Source organism: Xenia sp. Carnegie-2017, unplaced genomic scaffold (assembly GCF_021976095.1).
Source record: "Xenia sp. Carnegie-2017 unplaced genomic scaffold, XeniaSp_v1 HiC_scaffold_21, whole genome shotgun sequence".
NCBI classification, from domain to species: domain Eukaryota; kingdom Metazoa; phylum Cnidaria; class Anthozoa; order Malacalcyonacea; family Xeniidae; genus Xenia; species Xenia sp. Carnegie-2017.
In genome coordinates, this window is record NW_025813484.1 from 8,840,886 (window position 1) to 8,864,104 (window position 23,219).

At 34.1% G+C, this 23,219-nt stretch overlaps 6 protein-coding genes across 11 annotated transcripts; 3 read left to right on the forward strand and 3 right to left on the reverse strand.

The window, feature by feature from the left end:
* Positions 1-160: 160 nt before the first annotated feature.
* On the forward strand, positions 161-2,811 carry LOC124444353 (EP300-interacting inhibitor of differentiation 3-like). Its single transcript, XM_046994945.1, has 10 exons — positions 161-320; positions 417-497; positions 570-700; positions 786-931; positions 1,012-1,117; positions 1,303-1,384; positions 1,464-1,561; positions 1,638-1,686; positions 1,763-1,851; positions 1,929-2,811. Exons 1-10 carry the CDS (start codon positions 236-238, stop codon positions 2,034-2,036), a joined length of 975 nt encoding a protein of 324 aa, XP_046850901.1. The 5' UTR covers positions 161-235; the 3' UTR covers positions 2,037-2,811.
* On the reverse strand, positions 2,111-4,155 carry LOC124444351 (cell growth-regulating nucleolar protein-like). 2 transcript variants are annotated; one of them, XM_046994942.1, is made up of 5 exons: positions 3,794-4,155; positions 3,566-3,670; positions 2,869-3,340; positions 2,650-2,735; positions 2,111-2,443 (listed from the first exon to the last, which is right to left on the reverse strand). In XM_046994942.1, the coding sequence occupies exons 1-5, from the start codon at positions 4,037-4,039 to the stop codon at positions 2,306-2,308; spliced, it is 1,047 nt and encodes a 348-aa protein (XP_046850898.1). In that variant the 5' UTR covers positions 4,040-4,155; the 3' UTR covers positions 2,111-2,305. The 2 variants fall into 2 exon arrangements, with proteins under 2 accessions (XP_046850898.1, XP_046850899.1); XM_046994943.1 differs by lacking the exon at positions 3,566-3,670.
* A 308-nt stretch (positions 4,156-4,463) lies between these two features.
* Positions 4,464-6,140, forward strand: LOC124444352 (beta-1,4-galactosyltransferase 7-like). The gene is made up of 5 exons (XM_046994944.1): positions 4,464-5,143; positions 5,219-5,447; positions 5,525-5,608; positions 5,681-5,782; positions 5,849-6,140. Exons 1-5 carry the CDS (start codon positions 4,668-4,670, stop codon positions 5,996-5,998), a joined length of 1,041 nt encoding a protein of 346 aa, XP_046850900.1. The 5' UTR covers positions 4,464-4,667; the 3' UTR covers positions 5,999-6,140.
* A 292-nt stretch (positions 6,141-6,432) lies between these two features.
* On the forward strand, positions 6,433-9,497 carry LOC124444354 (protein NDRG1-like). Its single transcript, XM_046994946.1, has 15 exons — positions 6,433-6,629; positions 6,758-6,793; positions 6,958-7,033; positions 7,539-7,630; positions 7,708-7,736; positions 7,822-7,884; positions 7,961-8,021; positions 8,110-8,196; positions 8,278-8,355; positions 8,447-8,550; positions 8,623-8,658; positions 8,729-8,780; positions 8,863-8,946; positions 9,025-9,076; positions 9,256-9,497. Exons 1-15 carry the CDS (start codon positions 6,618-6,620, stop codon positions 9,354-9,356), a joined length of 963 nt encoding a protein of 320 aa, XP_046850902.1. The 5' UTR covers positions 6,433-6,617; the 3' UTR covers positions 9,357-9,497.
* Positions 6,726-11,068, reverse strand: LOC124444356 (phospholysine phosphohistidine inorganic pyrophosphate phosphatase-like). The gene is made up of 7 exons (XM_046994952.1): positions 10,832-11,068; positions 10,421-10,762; positions 10,057-10,120; positions 9,896-9,988; positions 9,729-9,820; positions 9,520-9,642; positions 6,726-7,225 (listed from the first exon to the last, which is right to left on the reverse strand). Exons 1-6 carry the CDS (start codon positions 10,960-10,962, stop codon positions 9,543-9,545), a joined length of 822 nt encoding a protein of 273 aa, XP_046850908.1. The 5' UTR covers positions 10,963-11,068; the 3' UTR covers positions 6,726-7,225; positions 9,520-9,542.
* LOC124444349 (glycerol-3-phosphate acyltransferase 1, mitochondrial-like) lies at positions 10,962-21,723 on the reverse strand. 5 transcript variants are annotated; one of them, XM_046994935.1, is made up of 28 exons: positions 21,635-21,723; positions 21,174-21,410; positions 16,978-17,109; positions 16,802-16,875; positions 16,604-16,717; positions 16,429-16,521; positions 16,206-16,302; positions 15,981-16,070; positions 15,861-15,882; positions 15,739-15,766; positions 15,573-15,666; positions 15,173-15,221; positions 15,036-15,077; positions 14,584-14,633; positions 14,481-14,519; positions 14,290-14,403; positions 14,085-14,220; positions 13,268-13,338; positions 13,127-13,194; positions 12,900-13,050; positions 12,634-12,667; positions 12,475-12,560; positions 12,259-12,318; positions 12,118-12,195; positions 11,919-12,035; positions 11,722-11,845; positions 11,571-11,639; positions 10,962-11,403 (listed from the first exon to the last, which is right to left on the reverse strand). In XM_046994935.1, exons 2-28 carry the CDS (start codon positions 21,402-21,404, stop codon positions 11,246-11,248), a joined length of 2,421 nt encoding a protein of 806 aa, XP_046850891.1. In that variant the 5' UTR covers positions 21,405-21,410; positions 21,635-21,723; the 3' UTR covers positions 10,962-11,245. The 5 variants fall into 5 exon arrangements, with proteins under 5 accessions (XP_046850891.1, XP_046850892.1, XP_046850895.1 ...); XM_046994936.1 differs by lacking the exon at positions 16,978-17,109 and having other exon boundaries at positions 21,174-21,664; XM_046994937.1 differs by lacking the exons at positions 10,962-11,403; positions 11,571-11,639 and having other exon boundaries at positions 11,784-11,845; positions 11,906-12,035; positions 21,174-21,664.
* Positions 21,724-23,219: the final 1,496 nt, after the last annotated feature.

The window sequence follows — 23,219 nt, forward strand, 5'->3', positions numbered from 1 at the left end:
TACTTATACAAAAATGTGAAAGAAAAACATGCACGCGATGTATTATATAAACAACTCAATCCTAAGCCCGAAATTTAGGCTCAAAAATAGCATCATGCATTATCAGCCTGCAAACAGGCACTAATTGCGCGAAAACCGCGGGGTAACGCGGGAAAATATAGATTGTGTTATGTGTAAACGAAGCAAAAGCAAATTTCAAATAAAACTCCATCTGTAGTATTTTTGCATAGAAAATATGAGCGGTGAGGACAAGTACGACAATTTAGAAGAAAGGAGAAACTTGCGTTTTCAATATCGTCAACTCATCCACAACACTGAACGTAATTAATGTCTTCTCTCAGACTTTCAGTACTTTGTTGATCAAATAATCATTACTACCTATTTACAAGTTAATCATTAATGTTTTATTTTTTTAGAGAAACGACATGAGTTAGTGCAGCCGGAATGTAATGCACTGCATAAGACTTTGGGCGAAGGAGATGAACTGTTTCAAAATGGTATACATTCATATAGTAGTGTGGATATATTTCAGAGAAAACATGACCAAATTTGCATTGTTTTTTCAAAAGTTTCTCACACAAGGGAAGCAGCATTAGATTCGCAGTTGCTTGTGCTTTTGTCAAACCTTGGTACCGAACAAGCACAACACTTGCAAACTGGTGTTGTAACATTTGAGCCTCGAATGTTTGCGGAGAAACTGGTAGGGTAACTATGTTGAGTTATAATGACCAGAGACAGCTTGTATAGTTTTAGTTAAACCTTTATGATAAAATGTAATCCTTCAGATAACTTTCATGGGTGGTCGATGTGCTGGTCATGAAACAGATGAGGAAGGCAATCTGCAAGATGTTAACCTTGATAATCTTGACTGGAATAAACTTGGAAATATTGCAGCAAAATCCTTTCACAGAACAACTGGTCTTGAATTTATGTTAGTAAATTGTGATAAAGTACACCGTGTGATAAAAAGCAGGTGACCATTTGTTATATATATGCTATTTATGTTCTAAGGCACGGTCCATTATCAATGGATCTTCCACCTGCAAAACAACGAAAACAACCCAAGCCAAAGAGTGGTGAGAAACCTGGAGCAACAGCTAAAATCACTCCCCAACAGGTTTGAAAAAGATCTCAAATACATTCAACCTAATATTATTCATCATGCAAAGAGATTAGTGGAGTTGTTGAAATGACTTAAGAATTCACAAGTACAATATTAGCCATTGCCTTCCACTGAGAACATTTCTCCTCATTCACAGGCATTTTGTATTCATAATTTGTTATATATTATGTTGTTATTAGTTAGATAAAGTTGAAAACAACGAGGAGGCGACAACCAAAGAGGTGCAAAGAGTGTACGAGGCTTTAGTAAAGGCAACACCAGGAAAGTAAAACTCAACCCAAACATGGATGCTTTATTCACATGTTGTCACTAACAACTAAAAATAATTTCTTGTGTGTAGGAGATGATGATAGATTGTCATTTTTTGAGTTTGTGACAAATCCAGATTCTTTCAGCCAAACCGTGGAAAATATATTTCATTTGTCATTTCTAATCAATGTATGTTCTTCTTTTTTGGTATTATTCCAAGTCTTCTCCATTTATAAAAATGTCTGTTCATTTTTATTTTAAAAAGAAAGGAAATGCTGCTATTGAGTTGGATGAAGATGATCTACCAGTTGTCTGTATGTTGAAAAACTGTTCAGTTTATACAAATTTCAGTGCAATCATATCTTAATCAAATAATATCTGTCTTTGTAGATGCAACAGATCCATATTCTGAAAAGGATTATGAAAACGAAATCTGCCGTAAACAAGTTGTTATGCAATTCACAATGGAAGATTGGAGAGTAAGTACATAAGCTTTTTATATGAAGCAAGCACTTGGCACATTTACAGATTTATCTTAACAATCTTTCCTTCACAGGATGTATTAAGTACTTTTAACATCAACACACCAATAATTCCAACAAGGAAATCAAGATACACTGATGACAATTCAGAGCTTGATATCCAAGACATGGACCAAGGCTGATATGTGGTGGATGTTGTAATTGACAAGAAAGTTTTTTTTGAAAGTAGACAAATTTTAAAAGGAACAAGAAGTAATTGCTGAGTTCTAACATGAATTCATCTATTGTATTCGAGATTAGAGAATGTATAATATTTAATGAACATGAACAGTGTGTTATAAAATGTACCAATTTTGATGGTAATGTTGAGATTGAAAGGTTGGATTTCAAATGACATGAACAATATTTCATGTCAGAAACAGTGATTGATCACCATTGGTATAGCCAGACTTCACTTGCAGTATTTAGCTTTTTCCTTAAATACATTTATTTTTGTATTTTTGTGAAGTTTTTTGTCAAACAAGATTCTTAAATCTTGTTCTGTTCTTGATTGGTGATCCTCGGTATTCTTAAGGAATTCACGTATTACCTATGACAAGATGCAAAACATTATTCATAAGTTGGAAAATGGTTAAATTCCTCTGCTAACATTTCTTCTGATGAAGAGGAATAATGCTAAGGAAGAACAAAAATTCTCAGTCACAATTACCAAATTTCTTCCCTATATTAGCCTACCAAAAGTCATTTTAAAACAGTCAGAAAAAACAAAGTTGAAATTTGATGTCCTTTACCAACCTTTCTTCTCAACTTCTTCACTGACATTTCATTATCTGGTGCAGACTTTAGTAACTTCTTTATAGTTGCCTCCCACTTAAATTTATCTAATATGTTTAGAAAATATGTATATTGCTTTGAAAATGATTAATTATGAGGAAGAAATTTAAATGAAAAAGAAAATTTTGTTAATGCTATTTGTAGAGTGGCATGAGCCATGATTCATTTCAATATACATACCTCCATTATTCTTTGGTTCTTTTAATTCCTTTTGTTTTACTTCAACATGTTCTTTTGCTTTAGTCATATCTTTTTGCTTGCCTTTGTTATCATTTTCTTCAATATCACCATTAAATCTGATTCTTTTTCTTTTCTGAACGTGAGATTCTGCTTCGTCAGCCCTTTCTTTCCTTTTCTTCTTTTTACACTTAGCAGTATTTGCGATGCTGCCGTTAATTTCAATCTTATTTTCCAAATTTTTTGGGTTTTCTTTGCAAATATTTTCCACCTGGTCAGTTGCAGACTCACGCTTCCCATCAGGTTTGTTAACGTTCTCATTTTGAGCACAATTAGTGTCATTTTCTTCAGACGTTTTGTTAGTAGTTGGATTCACCATTTGTTGATATTTTTCATCGTTGGTTGCTGAAAATTTTAGCCATAACTTCTCAAGTAAATCTTCATTTCTTATGTTGATGCTGTTTTCACAAAATTTCTAAATAAACACATGATAACAAGTCAATGATTACAGGTAACAAAGTTTACATGTTATTTAACTGTTCTGTTGGATGCAAATACCTTCGCATGCAAACTTTGCACCGCAGAAATAACAAAGATTTTAATTACATGCATTTAAATGAGTCAAATAATCATGAACAAATATTTTATCCTACTGTCTGACAAGATGTGCCGTTGAAAGCAGTGATTGATTTGTACAAACCTTAAATTTCATTTTCTTTCGTGGTAAATTTTTGTAAGATAGTACTTTAACAACAAGCTTACGAACACGGGCATCTTCTTCATCATAAGATGCCTTCCTTAACCTCTAAATTACACAACATGGCCCGCCCGGGGGGGTGGAGGTGTTATATTAAGTAACGCGTACGAAAGCAATAAAAGTATACCACAAATTCAAAATAGCATTCATTTATGAAGAAGGAATATCAACCTCAAGCCATTCTTGCTGTTTACGTTCACCCTTACTTCCATCGTTCTTCGGTTTATACAATTTTCCTTGATACTTTTCCTCTTCAGTTATACAGCTATTGTGAAAAACATACGAATCCCCCGGGAAATCTTGACCACAATCTATACATGAGAGCACACTGCAATTTCTGCACTCCGTTTGGTAGTGTTTTTCTACCTTTTGTTTCTTAATTGTCTGTCCACAAGCATCGCATATGAAATTTACCATCGTTTTCTTCTCACGGGAAAGAATTCTGAAAAAAAACAGCAATCTACAACGTTGGATGTTGTAGTTGGTAGTTCACTGACACTCACCACGTGTTGAACTACGCATGCGCTGTTGTATCACAGTACGTTGATGGAAGGTATTTCGTTACCCGGGGGGATCATAAATTAATAAAATGCATTTTTCACTGGTCCATTGGTTCATTCATTTGAAGTTTTGAACTGCATAATTACGAAATTGAACAATGAAAAAGCCACAAGCGCAAAAAGAAAATATACTGTGTCACAAATCTCAAATAAAACCTTTCAACTGCATTTGAAAGAGCTGCTCATTTGAGTTATTTCAAGACTAAAAGAAAGCGAGGGTCAACATTATAAATTTTTTCACCCCCGGTTTTTTACAGCAGTAAAAGTCGACCCTACACGTCATGTAATCCATGTTATTGGTACAAGCCACGTTGATGGCTAAGAAAAGAACAATAAACTGTTATAGAGTTCATTCACTATGATCAGGTTTTTAATTTTCGATGTAATGACCATTTCATAAACCGATTATGATACTGAAGAAATGGCTGTTTCTGTTTTGTTTCTTCGTCAGTTAACGAGCTATAAACTTCCTAGTTTTCTGTGATATGGTGTCACAAAAAACTGTCTTACTATCGTTGTTGTATATTGCTGCTCTTGTCTTCATCTCAATTTGGTTTATGACAAGGAACTTTCCCGAGAAACAATGTGTTTGTAAACCTTGCGTCCAATTTTTTGAAGATACAGTGAACTCCAAAAGAAGCCAACATAATGAAGAGGCAAACAAACTCAGAACAAACTTAGCTCATGAAAATAGAGAGAAGACCAAACGAAACATAGATAATAAAGATACGGAGATCTTCAAAAACACCATACCGTCAAGTTCATCAATTCATTCAACAATTGAAGAAGCTGTTGAAAAGAAAAGGAAATCTGATGCTATAGTGCACAAACTTGGTATTATTGTACCATTTCGTAATCGTCTTGAAGAATTGCTAGAATTTGTGCCTTATATGACGAAATTTTTAAACAATAAAAATGTTTTGTTTCACATTTATGTTATAAATCAAGTAGACACTTTCAGGTTTGTTCACTTAAGTTATTGATGTTTGGAATGTAAACAAAATCCTTAAGCAACACTTGTTATTCTTTACAAAAGGTTTAACCGAGCAGCTTTATTGAATGCTGGCTACCTAATTGCTCAAAATGAGTCGTGTGATTACATTGCTATGCACGATGTTGACCTTCTTCCTTTGAATAACGACTTGAATTATGGCTATCCTTCAGATGGTCCGTATCATGTTTCTGCTCCTTTCTTGCATCCAAGATATCACTATGCAACATTTATTGGCGGTATCATGCTGATGACAAGTGAGCAATTTGAAAAGGTTTGTCAGGTTTGAAGTTAAAATTTAAAATCTTTTGACCACAACCCATGATAGACTATGACTGCTGATATTTCAAGGTGAATGGTCTGTCCACTTTGTTCTGGGGTTGGGGTAGAGAGGATGATGAATTATATATGAGGATCAAAGAAGCTAATCTCAGTGTATGTATACCCAGAGCATATCACAGTAGCTACCAATATTATATAAAATACTATGTATTTTATTTTATGTAGATAAAACAACCTGTTGGTATCACTACTGGATACCAGACATTTCGTCATAACCACAGCAAGCAGCGAAAACGAGATTATGCAAGTACATATGAACAACGCAAGGTAATGCTAGCAGTATTGCAATGAAGCAAAAAAGAATTTTTTCAAGAATTTACTCTCTTATTTTAGGCATCCTTCAAGCGAGATAGAAAGACTGGGTTAAATACAATGGACCATAAAATACTAAATAGATATGAGTTGACTATTACAGGCAATCATGTGTCGATGATTGCAATAGAATTGAAATGTCATAAAGAGATCACACCTTGGTGTGAATAAGTAGATTATACAATGCGTATTTTTTTATTAAAAAATGTGGCTTTCAGAGGAATGTGTAATTTTTATACATGTACATAAATAAATTAATGTTTGAAGTGTATTAATAGTCGTCAGTTTAATAAAGTTTTAAAGTAAATATTAATGATTTTGGAGGTAAGATAGTCAATTGACCATGGAAGTTTATCCTCAATATAGGGGGCAAATGGCATGAAAATTTTATAACTTTGAAGTGGAACTGAAGTGTTTTGACTTCGTAACGCTTTAGTATCGATATTAACATACCAACAAAGGATAAGAATTGCTTAATTTTTAAATGAATGCATGAGTTTATATCACATATTATATTTTGGCCAGTGAGGCAACCACTTAAAGTCTAAATCATTCAAAAGATCTGATTGGTTAAAAAACATTTCTCGGCCATTTCATTGGCCAAGAAGTAAAATGCCTGGCATTTGCTATCGAAGTTGCTTCGAAAGGTTAAATAGATAGGTCTCATCTTCTTCAAGAAAAAAATTACCACCGCAGGTCGTCCTCTGATCAGTCAAAAATATTGCAAAAAAAATTTTTGCAGCAAGAGGCACTCGTGATCATATTGGTGTGTGTCTGCATAAATTGTACAATGGATGAACGAGTATGTATTTATGAATATCATCGTAGTGTTCTTGTTCACTGCACAGACTATTGAAGCGTGATAAGTATTCTACCATTTTTGGAGTTTTAAGCTTGCTTTTCTGTGAAGGAAAATGATGTATTTTGCAGATTGAAAAGGTTGGAGATTTTACTGTGATAATCGAGGTACATATATGATATTTAGCTTCTAATTTGATAGAAAACGAAGTTCAAGGTTTTTTTGAACATAATTTTGACAATTTCGAGATTCACTCTACTCATACACGTAGACACATACAAGTTTGCAATCCACTTTTCAAGCTGACTACAACAAAACGCGTTTACTGCAGGGTGAAGACGGTAAAGATGATACCAAATCAAAAGGAGTAAACATCTTGTTAACTTTTCACGATATCGGTTTAAATCGTAAGTGAAGTTTTTATGTAATAAAATAACTTTGTTAACTTCGAGAGGCTACAACCTGTACTTCTTTCGTCTATCATATCCGGCGTGGCGACTTTTTCTTTTCAATGAATTTTGATGATTCTCTAAACATCAGATGTTTTGAATATTTCATTCGGGTTAATCGGTTTCCATAACTAAGTCATGGGGCGTCATCTATAAATCATGAATTATATCGCATTAGTTTAGTGAGTTGATCAAAGGTTAGCTTAAACTTTTCTTCGGGATGTACAAGAGAAAAGCCATTTTTTGAAATTGAACCATGAGACAACAAACTTTGAATTGTTTATACTTAGTTATTTCCAAGCAACTATTGATGAACCACTCTAGTAGTATTGCATGAATGAATTGCATCAAATGTGCAAGCTCATTTTCTTAAGTTTTGATTAGAACATCATATTTCTTTGATAACACATCAAAGGATCTCCATTTTCCTAGATAATACATCAATGCATCTCTAACTTCCTAGATAAGACATCTTTTGAGAAATTCTTGAACCATGAAGATATGAAACAACTCCATGAAAAGTTTATTGTCTATCATATTCTTGCACCAGGCCAGGTTTACCACTGTAACCATACACTTGATGCATAATAATTCCACTGTGTTTGTGAAAATAAAATTTTATTTTGTGGTAGGAACCAGGAGCAGAGAAATTTTCTGAAGGGTTGGCCTTTTGAGTTTTAACATCCAATTTTATTAATCTATTCTTTGTTTGCATCTGTAATACTGAGAGTTATTTTTCTTTCAAGATACCAATATCCAACGATGGATGATTTGGCTAACAGTGTTGACAATATCGTGAAACACTTTGGGTTTGCACATGTTCATAAAATCCCATGAATTTACTTTTCAAATAATAACTTATAATAATTGTTTTGTTGATTTCAGGCTCGTGGATATTGTAGGATTTGGTGTTGGAGCTGGTGCTAACATATTAGCTCGATATGCAGTACGTCCTCTTAAACACAATATAGAGATTCATTTGATTGAAGTCTATCATAATTTAAAATTAATATGAGTTGATTTTTTTGCAATAGTTGAAACATCCTTCAAAGCCATTGGGTCTTATCCTTGTTGAACCCTCGGCTAGTAAAGCACCACTGTTGGAGAAAGCGGAAGAAAAGGTTAACTTCCAGTGGGACATGCAGTAAAACCTTTTTTCTCATCAAATGATCAGTGTTCATCACCATGTATTTTTTCTTTAGTTACGATCATGGCAATTGGAAAAAAGTGGTTTTAATGATCAAGTGAATCATTATTTTGTTCATCATCATTTTGGAAAGGTTCATTCCTTGTGTGGTGTTATGTTTCATTGCATTGAAAATCTTCAACTGTTCGTCACTCATTCATGATGTGATTTCTTTAACTTTATAGAAACATGGAAAGCCAGATATGAAGGCTGTTGATGAATACATTAAGAATCTCACAGATTCTTTTAATCCTCACAATTTAGCTCTTTTTGTCCATGCGTACATGCAGTAAGGCCCTTATTTTTTATATAAAAGTTTACTTTCAATTGCAATTGCTATACGTATAGCTTTTTTTTTCAGACGCAGCGACATTACCCATGAACTCAAGAATATTGAGTGAGTGCAAATTGATAATTTTAATGCATCAGAACTATGTAAAACTTTTTTATAAATTCAATGTGTGTAGGTGTCCGGTTCTGGTCATCAATGGTGATCTTTCACCACATCACAAGGACTCGGTTTGTTCTCAAGTTTTAAGTTGAAAAAATAATTCAGACACTTATATGAACATGATTTTATGTTTCCCCATATTTTATACAGGAGAAATTTTTCAGCGTCTTGAATAAACGTACGTGCAACATTTTAAGACTGGATGATTGTGGCTCCGATCCTCTGGATGAAATGGTGATTGATGCCTTTGACAAATTGCTGTTTTAAATTATGATGTTATAAGTTATACATGATTTGATCTACTTTCATTAGCCCATGCAATCAGCTGAGGGTGTGCTCTTGTTTATTCAAGGATTGGGACTTGGTAATAATTTCATTTGTAAACATGAATTCATCATACTTTCAAGCATAAATTTAAGCATATAACCAATTATTCAAGATTTGTTTTCAAAAGCAAGTTGAATTAACTAATGGTCAATTCATAGCTTGCATATTAATTGGAATCTTGTTGACATACATAAACCATATATTTTTTATCATTAGTACCAACATTGCGCACTCGTTCAATGTCTGGCAACTCTGTTGGCTTAGTAAAGTCTCATGAAGAAGATAATACCAACAAGCAGCAAGCAGTTAACACTTAACATTAGATAAAAAGATCGTGTTTTTGTTGCTTTGTGATTAAGTTGTGCTTGCATAGTTTACGATAGCCTTTATAAAGAACATATTGTGATTTTAAACTATATGAAAAATATTTAATTAAAAACTAATTTCATTTTATCAAATATTTGTGAAAGCTCAACTGACCTTAGTTCATCGCAAAAACCCTCTTAAGTTGTAGAGTAATATTTTAAAATCAAATCCACAGCTTCTGCAAGATCTTTCACTCTACCATCAGCTTTAATTGTTTCATGACATTCATCTTGAGGTCTGAAATAGATAAAAAAAAAATCAAACTAGCCTTTGATTGGCCCTAGAATTGTTTAGCTACTAAAGCCATATGCAACAAGAACTACCTGTATTTTCCAGTTCTAACTTGAATTCCTCGAATGCCACAAGATTGAGCTCCTTTCACATCCCCAAGCAAATCATCACCAATCATCACAACCTGAATTAATATTTAACACATCAAGATGAAATTTTGTCTAATAAAATTCCTAACAATCACTATCACTACTCTTACATTGTCCACAGCAATGCCGAGTTCCGTAATGGCACCCATAAAATAAGTCTTGGCAGGTTTGCCAAGAACCACTGTAGTTACTGGACAGGCATACTAGTGTAAAAGATGTTCTTAAAATTTTCTGATTGATCCCACGGCCATAAACATTTCTTTTTCTTTACCTCCAATGCTTTAATAAATGGACCATTATCAAGAACCAGTTCACCACCATCCTTGTAGTACCTTCTACAATGTTATGTGTAACATGAAGTAAATACATGCACAAACTAATTATAACATTAATAATAAATGGACCATTATCAAGAACCAGTTCACCACCATCCTTGTAGTACCTTCTACAATGTTATGTGTAACATGAAGTAAATACATGCACAAACTAATTATAACATTAATAATAAATGGACCATTATCAAGAACCAGTTCACCACCATCCTTGTAGTACCTTCTACAATGTTGTGTAACATGAAGTAAATACATGCACAAACTAATTACAAAATCTGTAATATACACCAACTAAAATCTTACCCGGTTCCAAGAGCAACAATAGTTGGATTTTCAGATTCCAACAACACTCGAAATGCTTTATTCATATTTTCATAAGTAAATTCTTCAGCTGCATCTCCAACAATTACGCAATTGGGATTTGATTGCATTACACTTGAATAGTCATCAATAGCCTCGTTATGAACCAATAAATACGGACTCAAATTATTTTCTTTAATATAATGAACAGCGAGCGGTGCCGGTGAGTATATCTCATCCAGTTTTAAACAAAAACCAAGACTGTTCAACTTTGTAACCAACTTCTCACGAGTGCATTGCGTTTCGTTTGTACAAAATTTGAGAGGAATACCTGACGTCTTTAGCCTAAAACAAAGATTCAATGTTTGTAAATGCTTCATTATCATTGCTCCATGACCTTTAAAAGCTTTATACCTGTTTACAGCGTTTATTGATCCAGGGATAGCTTCACCCGAACCTTGACCACTGTTGTATAAAACACCAGTGATATCCAAAAGGACACCTTTAACGGCTTTTTCCAACCAAATAGGTTTACAGAAAGACATTTACAAAGTAACAATTAATATAATCACTATGACCTATGTTTATATAAGACAGTGTTCAATTAAAACAGATACATGACAGGTATTAATCACTATGACCTATGTTTATATAAGACAGTGTTTCAATTAAAACAGATACATGAAACGTATATACGCTTCGTGCGCTGAGTGGCGGACAAACACACCATGTTCTAACGTTACACGGTCGATCCAATGATGCTAAAACTGATCGTGCACGATGCAACATAATCTTAAACTTTGGTATAAAACGATAATCATACCATGACTAGGTTTTATATTGATTTATAGTGTTTGCTAACTGTATAAGTTCCTTACGAGAACTGTTCAACGTAACTCGTTGACCATCTTTCTCTCGAACAAGAATATTATACTTCTTAAAGATCTCCAAAGCATTCGTTATCAACAATTGGGAGCAGCTTTCACCTGATATAAAATATGACACAGATGAGCTCAAAACATAACTGAATTAAACCACAAGACACATCTTTCCAACAAGTTTCCACCACATTGAACTTCTCACTTCTGAGAAACGCCCATAACACACTAGGGAGACATTTCATATCAACCAAAGTACTCCAAACATCTCTTACCAAAGAAGGCAGTTCGATTTTTGAATCTCTCAATAGCAGCCTCGTGAACGTATAAAATCAGCTCATCCTCTGGACAAAGAAACATTTATGAAAAATTTTAATTCGATAGAGTATAAACTGTGAAAATAAAGGACCAATAAATATGACATACCGTCTATTTGCGATGACGTAAGAGTTGACAGTTGAAGAGTTGTAAACCAATACGACTCTATAATTGGCGAAAGCATTGTAGTAAAAAACCTCATCTTTTCCAATGCTTCATCAGAGCAACCCATCTAAAAGAGATGAAAAAAGCAAAGATAAAAATATAAACGTGTAAGATCAATTTCACAAACCTTAAAATGCAACCTTGTACTCCTGGTCGGATATTTCCACTTCATCTCCGCTATCCTCGTCGTCGGACCACGCTGTTGAAAGAGCAAGTCGATCGGCCCATTCTCTTCGACGTGATTTACCACCAGCGTCCTACAAGTTGTAAGATTAAGGATTAGATTAAGGATAAGATTAAGGATAAACTCCCATTGCTCAACAAATTCATTGTACAAACCTCACACACTTTCAATATGTCAGCAGCAATAAACATATCAATCGCTTCAATAAGAAGTGATTCCAAAGACACACATGGCTACAAGAAAAATGCTAATAAATTACGAAATTCTACAATCATACGATAACATTTTAAACTTACACGTGTATAAATGAATTCTTTTTGTAGAAGATCGCACAAATCCAATGAAGCATTTAACAACTGCATAAAAATACCTCACTTTAGTAAAGGTGTACATAGAAAACATCGTTCACATGGTTTGTATACGACTCAACACAAAATTTTTTATAAATTGATATACAATATACAATTTTCATGCAAAAAACTTATTTGAAAAATTCTCAACGACAGCCTCACTTCTCTTCTTGAAAGAGTGGTTGGTTGACAAATCAACTCGGACAAAGTAAGATTTTGCCCAGTCAGAAGAGCAGCAATGGAACAAGCTAAGAGAAATATTGCATTTTTATTCAACATGTTGAACAAATAAGTCAAACAATTAAAAAAATGAGAACAAACCTACGATTGCTTCGAATATAAACACAGAAAAAACCTGGAATAAAATATCAAACATTTACCAATAATACAAAAATTTGCACAATCCCCAAGACCAACAAATTAAGTTCATTTCGTTACACAGCTCTGAGAGTAATAATAGCTTGCTTGATCACAAATTATTAGAAAAAAATGCATGAATTTTCTCGCCCGCTAATAACAACAACGGAAAGTTTCTTTCAAACTTTCCCAAAAAAAACAAATTTGCTGTACGAAGAGGTTATTCAAACCTGTCTTGCGTAGAATGAGAGCTCGAGAAGACTTGGCAACGTAAGAATTGGTTGGATGAAATTTGTTTCCGACTTGTAAGAAACATGTTCATCAAGAAGCCTGATAGCATGAAGAACGACCTCTTCGTTCTTACCACTAAAGCCATATCCTCTACGAAAACATGTTTAACTGTCAGTGAATCGTGATGAGTTACAATGCATAAAAAACACACTTTCTATCGACAGACCTTTTTCGGGCAACAATATCTTTCTTCAACAATTCGAGTTCATGATCGATTTTCTTCATTTTCACACCCTGAAAACAAGATAATCATCGTCATGAATGTGCGTACAAATACAAAGAAACAAGAAGATGTACATCTTCAGACCTCTCTAAACTTTGTCAATAAAAGAAAAGCTACCGCGTTAGTCGCCATAATCGTGGAGTTTTGAACACAGTCTAAAAATATAAAAATGTCCAGTTATTGGGAAAGTTTCTATAAATTTATCAGTAAAAATACCAAGCATCAACATTAACAACACCTATAGCAAAAAAAAGCTTTACCATAAAATATATACCAAACAAAAAATACTTATGTTATAAACAACACCTACCACAAACAACACCTACTACAAACAACACCTACCACAAACAACACCTACCACAAACAACACCTACTGCAAACAACACCTACTGCAAACAACACCTACTACAAACAACACCTACTACAAACAACACCTACTACAAACAACACCTACCACAAACAACACTTACTACAAACAACACCTACCACAAACAACACCTACCACAAACAACACCTACCACAAACAACACCTACCACAAACAACATCTACTACAAACAACACCTACCACAAACAACACCTACCACAAACAACACCTACTACAAACAACACCTACCACAAACAACACCTACCACAAACAACACCTACCACAAACAACACCTACTACAAACAACACCTACCACAAACAACACCTACTACAAACAACACCTACTACAAACAACACCTACCACAAACAACACCTACCACAAACAACATCTACTACAAACAACACCTACCACAAACAACACCTACCACAAACAACACCTACTACAAACAACACCTACCACAAACAACACCTACTACAAACAACACCAATCACAAACAATATCTATCATGTAAAATATTTACTATAACAATACCTACCATAAGCAATATGATTTGAAATTCCCATCACTAGACTTTCGTCAGGAGACTTATCCTTTTTACTTAAGATATCAAATTTTGAAGCATCAGTTGTTGTTTTCCAAAATTCTGATGATTGAAAGTTTTTAACATATCCCTAAAAAAAATGACAGAATATCAGCTAAAATTATTCAAAGACGACGAACGATATATTAGCATTACTCACCGTAAGTGAGGCAGGCATTCCAAAATTAATCCTAACTTGACCAAAATAAGTTCGGTAAGTCGCCAATAGATTTTTCATAGTTTTGAAGAATGATTTCGTGGATTTTGCAGCACCCTATCGATAACTGATGTCAACATTTCTATGTCTTCGTGGTTTCTTGTCATTATTATAAGAAAAACTTCGTATCTCACCTGAACCTCAAGCGTCATTTCTCGATGATCAAGTAGAATCTAAAAAATCGAAGCAGATCACATGACATCGTGAAACAAACATAAAAAGACTATCGACATTTACCTTTTCATACGAAATAGCAACAGGAACAATCATGACATCTTGAACTCGACCTTGAAACAAAGGAATAGTTGAAGGATTTTGCACTGGGAGAGTCTGTGAAGCGTGAGCCATGCGACGGAGCCTGAGACCGAACAAAATCCGTCCCCTGGGAACTTTTAAAAACTGGAGCAATTTAATAACAAACAGCGTAACAAACGCAGTATGAAAAAAGCATTCTAACTTCAAGTGAGAAATATACAATCAACAATAATATTTTAAATACCAATTACAAAAAACGTAAAAAGGACCTAAGAAGTGGAGGGCGATTTGTGTCAGTACAAGGTCAACAAAAGGCGCCCTTCCCTTTCAATATATGTGTTAAAATATGCCTTGCCTTATACCATAGTTAAAAACAAGCACAAGACAGTACATTTCGTTGCCTAAAATAACATTATACACCATCTAATAGTTACCTTGCTGGACTGCTGACATTACAGAAGACAGAACATTCGTTTCTACAAAGTAAAAGTTGATACTCGAAAATTTCTTTTCACCTAACGCTTTAATAATGATTTGTAAAAAAGCACTTATAACTGAATACAACACTTACCAAGAGGAATCGAAAGATTGTTGCCAGTTACAAGAATTTTTGCGATATACTGTAAAAAATGAGATAGGTAAGAAAACTAAACAAAATAACGATTGGTGGATTCGTTTTAATGATACATTATTTTCTTTTGAGTCTATCGATTAACAAAAGTTTTATAAATAAGTTTGTCTTAATGAAAGAAATGATTTTAAAGTCATGGAAATGTTAGTGAGAAAACGTAACACAAAAATTTGTCATCTGTTTGTCACTCACGCATTGTAGAAGCTGTATATTTCTCGTAATTTATAGTAAAATTATTAGGACAGAAAGTGTGTATCCATTGGACGTAGCTATTCAATCCAAACAAGGTAAATTTGCAAAAATTTACAGCCTAGAGAACGTAAACAGAAAAGCAACTCACTTCATCCAATATAATGTTATAAAGTTTATCTTTTAGTGTTTTCATACAGGGATGTTTTCTAACGAAGAACCCTCCAACGTTTCTCATCAAGTAACTGTCATAAATATAGAAAATATTTCATTTTCTTAGAATTTTCAAAGAAAGGAAAACAGATTTATTGATTTACCTTAAGACTGGGATATTCTTAAGACCATCTAAAAAATGATGATGAAGATGATGAAATCACAAAAGTTGTCTTTAATGTAGACACGAAGAAACAAAAAAATTAATGATTGGTAAACTTTATACCTTCAATAGCAAAGTATGGTACCTGATATAAATAAACATAAAACCAGCATTTATATGTACATATTTCAATTCAAAACAAAAATGGTGAAAAGCTATTTAGAAACTTCAATTTTTGCATACCTTTATCCCATACCAGTTGAGAATGAATGGAAGCAAAACATAATCTATGTGATTTTTATAAATCATCAAATAAACCAAAGGAGTGTTGGCCTAGTAAAAAATTTGGTAAAAATATTTAACTGAAACATATTGACTCACATAGACATTTACATAGATTTTAAATACATAACACAAGTTCAAAAAACACATCTCATTTACTTGATTAAAAACATTGAATTGACAAACCTGATTGAGATCTTTGAGTAGCATAGTCTGTCCTTCATGTACATGAATACTAGATAGAATATTTCCCAGAAACTTGAAGAGAATCCAGGAAACTACCCTACCAAGAATATATCTTTTTTAACATGCTATACACAGAAAGGATATAGCAGTAAATATGATTACAGAAAGGATATCTACATATCTGTACATACAAAAGATATTGCAGCACATACATGGATCTTACTTTGTTAAATATGCATTAATTCTCCCTGTCATACCATCAATTATCTTCTTACTTTCTTGATTGAGTTGCTTTGGGCTTGCTTCTTTTTCATCTCTGTTTTTGAATACGCCAACTAGTTAGAGCTAATTATTAATATTTTATACAATACAATTGTATCAAAGATACTATGACGTACTGTAGTCTTGAATAGAGAATCTTTTTGTTATCAATTCTTGGGATTACACTTTTGCACTTTGGTAGGTTAACCACATAAAGCATGTCACAAAAGGCTGATCTGAACATGTATTTTCTATAAGATTTGTAAATGATAAAAGTATGTTATTCAGCAGCTTCAACTAAAGGAAAATAGAGAATAACTATTTCCATGTCATACCGACAAAACACACTCATGTCCAATAGATTTCTCAATGGACTATTCTTTAGCAGTTGCTCCTTTTCAAAAGAAATCTACAAGGATATAAGTTACAAAGACTGGCTATCACGTTAGCAATTGAGATGAATTTATTTTCAGAAATACACATTGAAAAAGAGGCATTTGTTAAGCAGTACCTTATTTTTTGTAAACTTTGGACAACTCACTCCTAAAAATTGTTGTTGTACACAATAACTGTCGGGAAGAACAGCTGGAGAGAGTTGAAATTTTTTTTCAACATTGTCAAACAGCAAAAAATCATTTGAATCCTAAAAGATGTCCATCCATGAACAATAGGCCTTTTGCAGCTAGAGGTCACGTGCTTAGGTAACGCCATACTGGAGAGCACGCTTTCCATTAAACAATGGCGAGTACAAGGCAATTTAATATGTAAAGTAAATTTTCTTTGTTTTTGTGGCGATTTCGGCTAGACAACACTAACATGGCGTCGAATCAAGGTATGTAACAAGCAAAATTTTTCGTCAATCTTTTTCTTGACTTTTTTTAATCGAAAAATGAGTCACAAGTAGGAGATTTGGCTTTCGGGAAGGTATTAATGATTAATGTAATGTATTTTCATGTTTTTATGCATGCTTCTCCAGATGATTCGTGTACCGAAAGTAAAGACATAAGTTCTCTTCCTAACTTGACTTTTGCATTTGTCGAGAAGTATGCAAAAGAGTTGTCAGGATGTCAGAGTACCGCAAAGGCCTACAAGTTTTTTGCTGAACCTGGATATTTACATGAAATGAAAGGTAAATTGCCAATCATTGTTCGCGTTTTCTTTAGTTACTAAGCTTACTTTCAGAGTGTGATTAATTTGATCTCATAAAATTTTAATATTCTTTTGTCAGTTACAACCAAGGATGATTTAGTTGTCATAAATGCTCGATGCTATCGATCAATGAAGAAAAATGAGCCTCCACATGTACTTGAAACCAAGATCAACATTGTTAACAGTTCAATTTCTGCAAGGTGTTCATGTGTAGCTGGTGTTGGGGGATACTGCCATCATGTCGTTGGATTGCTGTTCTTTCTAGCCCATTGCAAACAGCTAGGTTTTCGTTCATTGCCCGATTCATTGACATGCACTAGTATGCCTCAAAGATGGAGTGTACCCAGAGGAAAAAAGATAGAACAGAAGAAGATTCAAGATGTGCTTGTCAAAACCAAGAGCAGGGCTAATTTCACCAAATTTATTAAAAGCACACTATATTCACCTTCAAATGTTTATTTACCAATGACAAAAGAAAATTTTGATGATTTTGAAAGCAAACCATTAATAGCAAGTATACTTCCAAGTGAAAAGAACCTTGCAAGTATCCCACTTGTGCAAAGTAAATTTGGAGAAGTTCCTAAAGGATGTGTTCTTTCTTACCAGCAAAAGCTCTCTCAAGACTATGTTATCAATGATTTCAGTTTTACCAACTTTCCAACCCTACCATTGGCTTCAGCGGAAATGAGATTTCAGAATAATTTTTCCAGTTGTCTCACAAAGCAACAACAAGCTTCTTTAGATGCTATAATGATTACTCAAGAAGAGTCACTTGATATCCAAGAGAAAACAATCACTCAAAGTGCAAACAGTTTGTGGCATATGTTAAGAAGTAAAAGAATCACAGCAAGTAAGTTTGGGATTGTTGCAAGACGGTCGAGGGATTTTGAAAATCTTGTAAAACAGCTCAATCCATCTCGTCATGTCATAACTGCAGCTATGAAAAGAGGCATTGATTTAGAATCTACAGCTGCAATGGCCTATGCTAATGTTGCTAAGAATGGGTCTGTGAATCTATTTCCTTCTGGATTAATTATTCATCCCAGATGTCCTTGGTTGGGCTGCAGTCCAGACCGATTGGTATATGACCTACAAGCAGCTGAGAGTTGTTGCAATCCTTTTGGATTGTTGGAAATCAAAGTTGTCAAGGAAGGTGAAAATGACTTTGCTAATGTTAGATATCTTTCAAAAAATGTGGCTACAAATGACTTTATTTTGAAGAACACTGATATTTACTTTTACCAAGTACAGTGTCAGTTAGCTTTGACAGGTCTTGAGTGGTGTGACTTTTTTAGCTACATAAGTGACACACATTTTGTTTGCAATAGGATTAAATTTAACAAAGACTTTTTCAAGAGGCAAAAATAAGGTTGATGGTTTTATTTTCAATATTTTTAAAGTGATTGTCGTAAACTTGTGATAATTTTCTACAATTTTGTGAAAATCTCTTTTATTCTCATAGTCATAGTCTGTTACATGTTTTTAGCTACATTTAATTATTTTGACAAGACAACTGTAATCCAATATTTACAATTGTTAATTCTTACTAGGATCAGAAATTAGTGGGCCTTGGAAATTGGTAAGCAAACATGCAACTGTGTATATTTGATTAATTGACCCCAATGAATTAAGTGGTATATCAGAATCAAAAATATGATACTCTTTTATCCTTCGGATAGCCCTTTCCACATGTATGCAGACACTTGCAATTTCTTTGGTTTTTTGAACATCATTTTGAGTAAACTGAACATTACTCCCTAAGAAGGGGGGAATATTAAGTATTGCTTTCTTTTCTAATAACAGATATTCTATATCAAAACCTTTGTCTGCCATTATTGAATCTCCCTCCTCAATTAAATCTAAGATGCCACAACACCTAGTTAGTTCTTTATCTGAGATTGCTCCAGTATATAACCCAGATACAAAAGAGACTGCCCCATGAGGAGAGATCCCAACCAAACCTTTAAGGGTAGTGTTGCTTTTATAGCTTGAGTATAATTGTGACTGTAATAATAAGGAGCTGGGAGTTTGTACGAAAATTTCTGTGCAATCTATTATAACTCTAGTACTTGGGTAAAGCCTACGAAAACACTGGGGCATGTAATTATTGACATTTTCCCTAGAAGGCCAGATTACTTGACATCCCAACATGAAATATAAGTAATTGCTCCATGTAACTATTTTTCGCTAACAGTGGATATATGTATTTTAAATCTGTGAGCAAGGTCTTGCTCAAATAAGCCCAATCTAATACGAACCAGGAACATAAACAACTCGTCTATAACTAGCATGGTTCGTGCTTTTGGACGACTTTCTCTATCTCCTGTAGCATAACAATAGGTCATTCTCTCAGCAGTTGGTTTTATGATTTCATAAAAAGCCTTAATGTGTTCGTAAGAAACAAATCCTGTGTAGCATCTGACTAAGTCATTGTTAGTTGAAAATCTTTCTAAACCAAATTTGGATAGTGCTAACTCCTCGGCAGCAGCCTTCTTGGTATTTTCAATTTCTTTATGTGCTTGGGCCTTGAATGCATTCATTTCTTCCATAACAGAAGCTGTTTCTTCCTTACTTTTTTAATTCTTGGTTTTCAGAATTACCTCCAATCTTAATCCTTCCAACTCTTCTTGCATTTTTAGCAAAGGATCGACTGTGCACACTTCACTGCCAGTTTCTTCAGTTTGTGTCTCTAAAGCAAATAACATTTTAATCATTAAGAAACAAGGTACAGGTGAAGGCGATAATATAAACTTATTATTGACAATTCCGCATACCCAGTACAAGTGCGAATTAGTTTTCTTCTTTTGGAGTCATTGAAGACCAGTCAAATTGGCTGGGAACAGACCCTTTTTTTAATAAACACCGTCCTGCATTATCAGGAGGTAGGTAATCGTCCTCTAAAAAGTGTCTCGAGCAAACCCTTGTGCTGCTTGATATCTTATAAAGTTAAAACAAAACATAGCATTAGTGCGTATTTATTTACAAATGATGCACTATCTAAGATTCACTGAAGAAATATGCAAGAGCTTTTTTTATAATAATACAAAGCTACCTTGAAATCAGGCCCTTCGTCTCTTCGTATTTTGACCAGCCAAAGTTTACGGGTTTCTTTGCCGTCATTGACACTTGGAATGCGATGGAACTTCAGGTCTTGGTGATATCTGGAATCTCCATTACATAGAGGCACACAACAGTGGTAACTTGATCTTTTTTTTGGCTTTAAAGTTGCTGAGCACTGAAGTTTATTTTGAACACTTGCGGAATCTTCGAGAATGAGTGAAAATTTACTCCTTTTCAGTTAAAAGTCAAGAAAAAGAATTGACGAAAAATTTTGCTTGTCATATACCTTGATTCGACGCCATGTTAGTGTTGTCTAGCCGAAATCGCCACAAAAACAAAGAAAATTTACTTTACATATTAAATTGCCTTGTACTCGCCATTGTTTAATGGAAAGCGTGCTCTCCAGTATGGCATTACCTAAGCACGTGACCTCTAGCTGCAAAAGGCCTATTAAACATAAAGCTATTTGAATGTTCATAGCTAACAAATTTTTCTTACAAAATGCGTAATTTCTCGTTTCTTCTTCTGTTTTGGCTTTCGACGAGGCAAAGACGAGGTTTCGAATTTTCGCTGCCATGCTGACCGCCCTAGTCTCGCATCATATCCAGAAAACTTTTCATCAGAATTATTCACATTCCTACATGGTCCATTCTGACGGCGTTCTTCACCCCTTTTCTCCCATTTTTTAAATACATCATCTAAAGACTCTCTACTCGACGCATTCATCATTTGAAACTAAAAAACGTGATTCTATTTTGATTTCAATACAGACTAAATGTCCCCACAAATGAATCTGCACCTAAAGCCAGACATGTTGAATTTGAACTGAGCTTCAGGATTAATTTATTTCAAGCAATTTGATTGGCTGTTGTAAGTTTTATGGGAACTGAACGCTGGAATCGAATGGAGTCTGAGATCCGTATTATTCTAACCAATATGATTGGCTGCTGCAAATTCACCTTGAAGTCTTCTTTCTTTTAGGAAGAAGATTAGGAACAAAGATTTCTTTCATCGACTTCGTTATACTAGTTGAGAGTCTAGAGATTAGAAGACAATGTGTAAAGTGTCTCCTCTAACTTCACGACAGATTTAAAACATCAAAATACACGATTTCAGATAATTAGATTACACTTATCATCAATTATGGCGTACAGTTTTTGAACAGTCAACTGTTGACTAAGTCAAGAGTCTTAAATCTAAAATACATATTGATTTTTTTAAAGTTAGTGAATAGTGCGTACTAACTAGCTCATGACTGAGTAAGATTAATCAAATGCCCACAGAAACATGATGGGCATTGAAACAAAATGAATAATTTACATTTGACACAAAAACATTTCCGACACGACTATTTTAAAAGGCAAACTTTTAAATCCTCAATTTCAAACGTAGAAAAATCCTAAAAAACTTCTTTCCCTTCGTCAAAACAGGCACTTCTTCTAATATCTAAAATATAATCTACGTTATACCAAGTAGATAAATTGACGATGTATATCTTTGATAACAACCACCACAAAATAATATGAAAGTTGCGCTTGGTATAATGAAAGTATGTACATTTGAAATGGCAATAGCTCGTTTTAGATTTTTTTGCCTTCGGCATCTCCACGACTCCCGTCGGTTAGAGGTGACATTGAATTTCTTTTACTCTCCACAGATGTTGTAGACTGAGGTCTAGGAATTGTTCCACAATCAACCGGGATCCCAAATTCCAGACCTTTGGAATCTGATAATGCACGATTTGAGAAGCCACCATCGCCATCCCAAGAAAGTTCATTGAAAATCATATCGTGGATCGCAGGAGTTGCAGGCTCATTGCTTTTTGATGACTTTCTACTTTTGAAACCAGAGATGGATAAACTGCGAGACGAGATACGTGGTATGTGCTGTCTTCGGTTAGGGGGTCGATGTTGTCGTTTATAACAAACGCAGAATACAATAATAGAAGCACTCAATAGAATTATAAAACAACTGCAGCCAACCAAAATATACCAAAGCATCACATTTGACGAGGATTTGTTCGTCTGTTCATTTGAACATAATGTATAATGTAATCCTCTATTTCTATCAATCAACTTGCTTTTCTTCGCTAATTCTCCTTTAGTCTTGACTACGAAGCAGCTGTTTATAGGTTGTGACGTTTCATTCCCGCATTGCAGGTGGATCTTTAATAGATAGCCGTCTTTGTGAATCTTAGTAACGGGGAATATGAACATTTCAGGTTGCCAGGTGAATCTTAAAGTATTATTAATATTGTATATATTAAAACCACTTTTTATTTGATAAATGTCAATATCAATCATCTTGTTGATGAAAACAATTGTCGAGATCTCACAGTGTGATTGGTTTGTGAGATTAGTAAAATTTAACTCGACCCAACCAGGTTGTGATAAGTCGTATAGAAGGTTTCTGTGTATTGGTAAAATGGAACCATTACAATTTTCATTCAGCAAAATGCGTCTATCATCTTCACATCGTTCACGCTGGATGCTGAAAGTATTTTTAGGCCAGCTACATTTACATTTCAAAGTGCAATTCTTCATC